This window comes from Lytechinus variegatus, chromosome 19 (assembly GCF_018143015.1).
Source record: "Lytechinus variegatus isolate NC3 chromosome 19, Lvar_3.0, whole genome shotgun sequence".
NCBI lineage: Eukaryota > Metazoa > Echinodermata > Echinoidea > Temnopleuroida > Toxopneustidae > Lytechinus > Lytechinus variegatus.
Window position 1 is genome coordinate 20726561 of NC_054758.1, and position 9680 is coordinate 20736240.

Here is a 9680-nt window from a genome sequence, read left to right on the forward strand (position 1 = left end):
GGTTTAGAAAAGCAACTCTTGAAAATTTAAGCACTTTATTATTCATGTCAGACTATTTATTGACAATTGAATAATTTCATCAAGGTATAACTATTTTCATCTTAAACACAAATAAACAAATGTATTCTCATAGACATAAAGAAGAATATGTACATTAAATAAAATTACCAAGTAAAAAGTATATTTTTTTAAATAATTGTATATAACTATATTCTATATACATTATGTAAATATGAATTGCCAACAGATTTAATAAATTAAAGGCACTTGGATTCACTGTATCATAAGTAATGAAATTATTGAATATATCTATAATTGATCTGTATATAGTTATATAAAGTTCATATATTATTAGAATACATACATTGATATTAATAAATACAATATAATTTAAGAATTTAAATTGCACAGAGTTTCTCTCTTTTGTTAAAGTGTGTGAATACTTTTTCAAAATTTTATATTTACAGGAATTAATATTCAAAATGCATCTTTTATTCAAAACCTTTCATGACAGAAAAAGATGTAGATATGAATAACGTAAAAGTAGCCCCCTTCCTCTTTATTCAACTGAAAATTGTTGCATTGAAAAAAAATTATCTTACAATGTGTTCTCACTCATGTATGACTTGATTGAGCAATTGTTATTGTTTTTCTTCAAAATATTAGCCTAAATGGTACTGCTGCAAAATTATTTGCATGAAATCAATTCATCTAAATGTTTATGTACTTAGAAAAGGGGGAGAGTTACTTTTTCGTTATGTGTGAAAAGAGTAAGTCCATGTCAATTCACCAGAAATGTTCATGTTGCATTATGAATGGAACCTGTAAAGTTTTCATTATTTGAGGGCCCTGGAGATTTATCTTAATGGATACATAAACATTCTTATTTAGACCATATGTGACCCGCCACCTAAAGATCAACAAAAGTCGTCATTGAAGGTGCTCTTTTAATAGCAAAAATAATAATTTGGTCTTCAAAATGAAAAAAAAAAGTTAATTGGAAAGGGTAAATCTTCTTCATACTGTCAAAGGCTGAAGATTTGAAGTTGACTAGAAAACAAGATACAAAATTCTATCTAACACAAGTTTTAGCAGAGTGTGCACATCTCATGCTTGAGTGAACCACAAACTTCAAACCTTATTTTCTCCATATTTTTTTAAGCTCTCACTTAATTTCATCTGCTTTCAATCAAGTACTTGTAACAATTATTCTTGATCAATTTTGACAAGTTATATATCATATCAAAGTTTAGGCTATGCTTTTCAATCTCAATGAAAACATCAAAATTTATTCTGGGAGACTTGTTGATTTTGGGTGGCTGGTCAAATATAATATTTATAGATCTAGAATTTCAAGTATTTGACCATCCTTCTAGCTGATAAATTTAATGAAATTTAAATGACAATTAGCAATTTTGTTCATTAATGAAACTATATACACCCTATGCTCAAATCACAATTCTTTATTGTTAACTTCTTCTTTGTAAACTGAAACAAACATAATATTGTCTGGTATATTATGCCTATTGTTAATTGATTCTTGGGGATTAACAGTTGGAGAAATTGCAAATTTTAATATTCACTGTCTTAGGCTCATTGTTACTTCTTCAAGTTCTAATCCTGGATAAATCTCTGAAGATACTTTTTTTCGTTTCACCAGGTCATTAGTGGTTCTCAAAATGACATTGTGAGCTTAATATATATTGTTTTAATACCATAGGATTTTTAGTGGACTTTGGTCAAAGTTGAGGGATAAATTGTCATCAGGGCTGTTATGCAATTCAAAACTTGGATTCCACAAAGATTTTATGATGTATTTTACACTGCAAAGAAATATTCTTATTTTTCATTCAGGTCAACATTGTTTTACTTTTGTAACAAAATATATAAACCAAACATGCTGGACAATGTGACATCACCAACTTTGTGCACTTAATATATTCACCAAAAGCACTAAAACCCAATTCTTCACAACTCAGGATGACTGCAAACACACACAAAAAATTACCTGTCAATACATCCCGAAATTATTTTATTTACCAATTTTTTCAATTAACTTATTCAAAAAGACTTAAGTATTGAATTGAATACAGGCCGAGTTGAATTGACATGGGCTGACCCTAAAAAAGAAGCTTTAAATACTTAAAATAGTAAAGAGAGAACCTGAACACAGTGGACCATTATTGTTCATTGCCTCCCCGCTGTCTATTGACAAGAAGATCTATTATCGTATCTAACTGACCACTGATTCTCAACAGGTCAGCATGGATAACATCGGGGGGACAAGTAACAAGTTGTGTCACTGTGTCCAAGTTCTCAAGAACCTGAATATCCCCAATATCATCTCCCAAGTCCAAGTCTTCTTCATCATTGACCATGCTCTGGTTCGTGTCTTCGGCGAGGGCAGCAACCTCCAAATCCTGGGAGCTTGTGCATTCCTAGTAATAAGATTTATTAAAAATATAAAAATATATTAACCATCGTAAAATGGGAAGGGTTTTTAAAAATCCAATCTTGCAACACTAACCTAGTATTAACAGATTATAATGCTTATGCTGGTTGAGAAGAAAATATGCCCCTACATATTATTTTCAAATCTTATCAAGAAAAAAGATCATTCATAAAAGCTAAATTAAAAAAAATTATTTTCTCATTGGTAAGATTAAAAAAGAAAATATATGAAGGTATTGAAGTCACTTTAACCATCATAAATGGATATGCCTGGCATTGCACTTTAAATCATACTTAACTCATTGTGAAACACCCCCTGAACTGTTCTCCAACCAAGTATTAATAGAATGATATTGTGTCTACTAGTTGAAAAGAAAATTATGTACTTCAAAATAAGAATTACAAATTTTTATTAAGAAAACAAAAATCATTTATAAACCCCAATTTCCCATCTAATTGTTTTCTTAATATTATCCCCAATCACTAACATTGAATACAAAGTTCACACAACAGGAAAGGGTAAGTGAGATAAAGAGTACCCCCAAATTGTTCCTTTTCAACTTTAAAATGTAGAAAGTAATGCCTTCATGGATGTTTTGTCACCTTAACCCCCCAATTTTTGAGGGGGGGGGGTAAAGATATATAATAGTTTTTGCAGACACATTTTAGTTGAAGTGAACAGCCACTTCCAAGAGTGATTATATCATAGAAACTGATATCAAATTATAGTTTTGATATGCTCTTTCACATAAACTGTGTACTTATTAAAAATTGTATTCATGATCTATAAAAAATGGCATTTTCACAGTTACATAGCAAGTATATCATACAAATAAAACAAGGATATCTTAGGAATGGCAGGCAATCATTCTAAATAAAGGTATAGATGTTTTCCTTAGCACTCAAAATGATTCCTTGTAATTTGTATGATTTATATTAATTCAATTTTTTACATTCAAGTTTTTTTTTAATATTTTGGTTTTTGATGAAAGAAAAATACAATTTCGATTGTCAATCACACAAACAAAATAACTTACACCCAACCCAGCTTCGTTCTGGGAGCTCGCCAGCCCCTCCCTCACTTCGGTTGCTACGGCTTCCAATACCTTTTCAGATATAAAATCTATAGACTTTGGGGGTCCTCCTCCTGAATATTGAAGCATAAAAACAAATACAGATTCGTTATTGATTTCAAAAATTTGATTTTCATTCAATTTCATTCAGTGGACTAGTCTTCGGACTATGAAACAGAGGGTCATCGGTCCAAATACCAGCCATGGCATAAATTCCTTCGGCAAGAAATTTATCCACATTGTGCCGCATTCGACCCAAGTGAGGTGAATGGGTACCCGGTAGGATTAACTCCTTGAACGCTTTAGCGCCTATCAATATGGCCGCTCAGCTACAGCCGGGTAATAATATGATACCAAATATCAAAGCACAGTTGAGTATATGCACATAGTAATTGCGCTATATAAATGGACATTATTATTATGTTACGGCGGCTACCAGTCAAAATTAGTTCCCAAAATTTACCTTTAAGAATATATGAGTAACACCCCTATTAGGCATGTTAGGAGTGTAACCCCTAATTTGCATATCCGTGGTCAAGCCCAAGGAGTGGGCATCATACTTGCACAAAGAGCTCATTGCTTAGAAAAGGAAAGTTGGATGCAGTTACTATTGAAGAAGCTCACAGCAAGTTGACAAGAAATTCATCATTTTGGGGTATATAACAGTTGGTGAGTTTAATTATTCTCATTTATTATATTGCATAATGTTGTAATTAGATATTAATGTATTAATTGCAAGATTTCACTTAGAAGATACATATTGCAAGTTGGTCAATAATTCTACCAACTCTCTCATGGAGTATATATATGTTTCTGTGATGCGAGATAATTATGTGTGCAGCATAATGGGCACACCCAGCAAGATATAATTTACTTTTAATGTATGTTCTATTATATGTATGATAGATTCATTTTAGTTTAAGATTCATTTAATCCTTGTATATTATCTGGGATAAGTTGTTTCAGTAATAGATTATGTAATTCATTAGTAGCATCCATTTTATATATCACATATTGTGTATATAGTCAAGTTAGGGAAAGAAGTGAAAGTAAGTTTAGAGCGAGAAGGAGTTTATGACTCATCATCATACTCTGGACAGTGCTCGCATCTCCTCACAAAGGGAAGCCCTACACTGTGCATTCAATGCATGCAATACACCAATACCAGTGTGTGTGAGGGGATGCAGGCCACTCTCTGGCTGGTGATGAATCAGACTCCAGAGCAGAGTTTCAGAGAAAACCACTGCTTAAGGATCTGTTCCTACACAAACTTAATTCTCACTGATTCAAGTCAGTGTGAACGGGGTTTACAGGAATGTCATTTAGAGACAGAAACAAAAGTTTAGATTTAAGTTCTTATTAGTTGTTGTACTACGGAAAAGTTAAAGGAATAATTCATGTGTGAAGTATACATGTATTTAGTTAATGTTTATGGTTGATGTTTAATCTCTTTGTCTAATTTATAGAATAGATCATGAATAACAAGTTATGATCAATGTATCATTAACGCATCTAATCACTATTTAGAGCCCAATTCACATTTGAAAGATAAGTCCACAAATAATTTACTTTGGTTTATATTACATTTGGTGTTTACTATGAAGTTAAACAAGTATAATATCATACAGTATTCATGTATGTAAGACAATTTAATTTAACTTATACAATTTACTTATTAATTTATGTTTATGTTTATTTGTTTCAGCTAACCACACACACACAGTGACACACGCGCAAGGTGGTACACACACACAGTGCCACACATACTCAGCTGTTTACACACACCTACACCTACGTCATATAAGCTCAAGCAGTGTTCACACATTACGTTCAAGTCGTGTTCACACGCAAGTTTATGTTAGGAATAAAGTGACACGTCGACATTTGGTATTGCTCGTCGATCTTTATCCATTGAATAAATGCAACAAGGCTTTATTGGTTGGAACTTTAAGACAAGGTCTTCGTGGTGATTATTTAAGCGTTGTGGTGACTTTCAAGTTCGTGTGCGTTAGAACGTTATAGTTTCCCTCCGTGTAGGAAGTTTATTTCGTGAGCTGTAAACGACCCTACAATTATCATTAATTTAATAATTCAAACTGACATCAATGAATGACAAAAAATAAATTGATGACCATGTATTTTTATTGATATTTGCCTAATCATAATCAACCATCAGTCATCTTCTGCATCCTTGCAACAGTGAACAACAAACATATATTCACAGAGATATGCTCACCTGTAAGCTTGGCGTGGGCCGTGCATTTGAGAGCCCTGCTCTTCAGCTCCTGCCACTTCTTTTTTAACTCCCTCCAATCCCTCTCTGGACCCCCACAGCTTCTGAGTAGGGTAGCAAGCTCTTTCCAAGTCCCTTGCTTTCTCTGCTCGACCTAAAAAGACAAATATCTTTATCAAGTTTGTTTTGCCCCAGGAAAAAATGTTTTCATTGAAAATCAGAAATCAAAAACATTCATGTACAAACACTTTTTTTTTTCCTTCAAAAGTCTAACAAGCTTGGCTTAAAAAAAAGAACAACCTGAGAACTCACAATATTCCCCAATACTTTCCTGTTTATGATTCTATTATAATCTGAGGCGGATCCAATGCGAGGGGGGCTCCAGCCTGTGCCCCCCCCCTTTTGAGAGTCACAGAATGTATTTTAATGGTTATCATTCATTCACAAGTGAGGACATTTTTTTTTTGGGGGGGGGTCAAAATTTGCTTGGGGAAAATGTGCCCCCCCCATTTTGAAAATCCTGGATCCTGCCCTGGGCTACGTAACACAAAGGTTTACACTCAATCGCTAAATACCAATGACCAATCAAGATCATCTTTGCATGCGTACTTTGCTTAAAATACTGACCGGGAGCCAATCTTTCATATTTGCAATTCATTGCAAACCTTTGAGTTACTGGGCCCTGATTATAATTATATTGATATTGGAAGATGCAGCGAAAATTCTCATCAATATATTTCAGGTATTAGACAGGATGTTCAGTGATACTTGATTACTCTTATGTGCATGTAAAAGTTTCATGAATTAGATCCACATACTTTAAAGGTTATGATGATCATAGTTTGAAAAAAAAATCATAATGGATTTGAGTGTGACCACAGAACTTTACATTACCTTCACTCCACAATACCCTGCCTTCCCGAACAGGTCCACTTTTCGTCTCTTCACAAATTCCACCAGCTGCAACTGCTCCTCTTTGGTATAGTTTACCCTTCTTTTCTTCTGTAATAAAGGTAAGGTAAAAACAAATTAAAAAAGGGCATGAATGAATGAAACTTAATTTATTTCCAACAATAAAACTAAAAGCATTAATATCTTTTGTAAATCTTTACCAATGGAGGTATCAACTCAGAAAGCATAGCTTTTGATGAGTGCACCGTGACATAGACAATACATATATGAAAAAAAAATTGTAAAAAGTACATTACAAAACAATCAGGGATAAAAACAAGGGGAAAACAAAAAACAGGGCATTGAACAGTAAGTAAATCGTCAAACCAATCCTGCAAACAAAGCTATAAAGCAAATCACAAAATTTAGATCTTGGTCTTGCTCCAGCTTTATCTTGATTTGTAACTTTTCTCTTAGATCTTGAAAGCGAGAACACCATTTAACTGAGCTGAAAATACTCACTGCGCAAATATTCACTGCTGAATGATATAAGTACTTTTAACCAAAGTATCCCTCATCATAAAAATACCATTAAAGTAACAAAATATAAATATATGATGTAAATTGTGTACTATTGGTGAATAAGAAACATACCTTGCCATTCCCAGATGGGGCTGAGCTCCCAGCTGACGTTCCAGCTACTTGTTCTGACATACTGCAGCTGAAATTGACAAACAATAGTCAAAAGTATTGTTTTAAGTAACTGATCTTATTCAAGCGTGATATAAATTTAGAGGTCAAACCGAGGCACATGACAAGGACATTCCAACAAACCACACCCATAAACGCATATTCATGCCAGGTATCAAGGCTCATTTTTGGCGAAGGTTTTCATTCTTTTTTTTTCATGGAACATTCTGAATAAAAATATCTAGGTATTGATTCGAAGTCTTCACAAAACAGGAGACAAACAATCTCGTCCTAATAATTCCTCTGGCCTCCAGCTTCGATGTTATATGAGACCAAAGAAAAACCAATATCAGATTCCCCATTTTTCAACTGCCATGATTGAATATTATTTTGAAGAGGTCTTTGTCGAAGTGTAACAAGTTGTAACTCTGTGTCTGTGACTTGTCTTGTGATGCCTCTGAATCTGATTGATATTCATTGATTTTTCAATTGAGTACAAATGCTCTGCATCAACAGTTACGCATCATGACCTGGGCCTATCTTAATTTTTATTTTGTTTTGTATATGGACTTTGTAAATTTATTTCCTTTATTGTGATTTCAATTTTTTAAAAAAGTTTCTTTAGGCTAAGCCTAAATCTAGTCTACAATTTAAATCTTTACTACTACAAACGGAACTATAACTTAACATTATAATTAGTAGACCCTATCTAGCTTTACTACTAAGTTACAAACATTACAAATACTTTACTTATTTAGGCTAGCAAAAAGTAGCAGACTCTTGAGCACTCACACGTATTCTATTTATTGCCAGATAGCTGGCAGCCGTCTGTTTCAAAGAGTTTTTTTTATTAATTTCTCCTCATAAACAGACGGCTCGCTATCGTGCGGCAACCATTAGGGCACTTACAATGCAAAATCCCCCCGTCGGGGCTCTTCAATTTTTGTCTTTTATGAATCAAACTTTTGAAAATCAACACGACCAAAATGCAAATTAACATTCCCTCTCAACATTAATTGCCAAAAAATAACGGGGAAAAAATCAAGTTAAAAGGAACAAAATTTCAATAACAGTGACTTAATTTAGCTCCGCTGTCACGCAACATAATATGGCCATTGAGTCCCCACATCGCGCTAACGATACTGCTATAGATAGGCCTAGTTAGAACTTCGGTCTTTCTATTTGGTAAATGAGGCCAACGGCCTCATTTTGGTCTAACTTCATTTTTGGTCTAACTTCAACGTAACAGTAGGTAACACAACTTCACAAGTCTAGAAGATCAAGACTGTAAAACACTCAAATTAATTCAAATCAGTCCATCATCAATGATTCATGATCATCCACATGCCCATGTTGTTTCCCATATTTTATGAAATATTCAGGACCATTTATCCTTAACTTTCATTAAGATTTAACTCAACCCTTATCTAAAAATTCGTCGTACAATCTGAAACAAACTTAAGTCTTAAGACACAAAATTTAAATACAGATGAGATAAAGTCAGACAAAAAGTCAAGACTACCCATGCAGCGCCCTACGGGATTGTCTACACGTGGGACTGAATTGACCGGCGATCGAACAACACTGCGAACACCGGCCATTTCAGTCACGACTTTGTCGCTTTATTCACGGTTATATCTTTTTCACTAATCCTTTAATTGTAAAAAGAAATCCATATTTTCTTAATAAACACAAACAGAAACTAAGAATACGAATCTTACCTTGTGATATCAGCAATCGAACGATGAAACCCTTCGTTTTAGCAGACGGCAAAATTATCAGCGGGAAGATCGAAACGTTGATAAATTTGTCAACATTCATTTGCATCTAATTTGCATCTAATTTGCTTAAGAACAGGCTCGTTCATGAATATCGAAGTGTTTTTTATTAATCGAGTCGCTCTTAGGTTACGAGCGACTTCATGAAACGGCCTTTTCCAGTTGCTCGTATCTTAAGTGCGACTTCACCAACTTAAGAACGACTGCTTGGACTTACGAACGACTCTTTATGAAACACCCCCCAGGTCAATTAAGGAATTCAAAATATTGATGACCAATCCCCTCGCCCCAACTCTTCGTATACGACACCGCATCCCCCCCCCCCCTCTCTCTCTCATTCCTGTCCATCTATCTTTTCGCTCTCTTCACAAAAGCCCAAAATAAAGCAAAAAAATAGTTGACAAATTAGAAGCAGTATATCCTTGGAAAGCACGCGGATTACTGTTAACTTCAAAGATGAAATGCTAGTAATTAACAATCATTACCAAAACGTACAAAGCACCAACAAACGAATATTGTAAAATCCAAATATTGCCCATACCAGCATTTATGTAGGTATAGTAA

General features: G+C 33.9%; 1 protein-coding gene across 2 annotated transcripts; it reads right to left on the reverse strand.

Moving 5' to 3' along the window:
* Nucleotides 1-2075: 2075 nt before the first annotated feature.
* Nucleotides 2076-9357, reverse strand: LOC121405984. 2 transcript variants are annotated; one of them, XM_041596978.1, is made up of 7 exons: nt 9060-9357; nt 7303-7369; nt 6652-6759; nt 5761-5911; nt 3489-3598; nt 2325-2438; nt 2076-2163 (listed from the first exon to the last, which is right to left on the reverse strand). In XM_041596978.1, the coding sequence occupies exons 2-7, from the start codon at nt 7360-7362 to the stop codon at nt 2143-2145; spliced, it is 564 nt and encodes a 187-aa protein (XP_041452912.1). In that variant the 5' UTR covers nt 7363-7369; nt 9060-9357; the 3' UTR covers nt 2076-2142. The 2 variants fall into 2 exon arrangements, with proteins under 2 accessions (XP_041452912.1, XP_041452911.1); XM_041596977.1 differs by lacking the exon at nt 2076-2163 and having other exon boundaries at nt 2181-2438.
* Between the last annotated feature and the right edge of the window lie 323 nt (nt 9358-9680).

Bases quoted from the DNA above. Each gene is read 5' to 3' on its own strand.
- LOC121405984 (XM_041596977.1), bottom strand. From the start codon at position 7,362: ATGTCAGAACAAGTAGCTGGAACGTCAGCTGGGAGCTCAGCCCCATCT. The intron at 5,912-6,651 runs GTAATGTAAAGT...TTGTCTTTTTAG, and splicing joins CAGGGTATTGTGGAGTGAAG to GTCGAGCAGAGAAAGCAAGG. The intron at 2,439-3,488 runs GTAAGTTATTTT...TCTTATTACTAG, and splicing joins AGAACGAAGCTGGGTTGGGT to GAATGCACAAGCTCCCAGGA.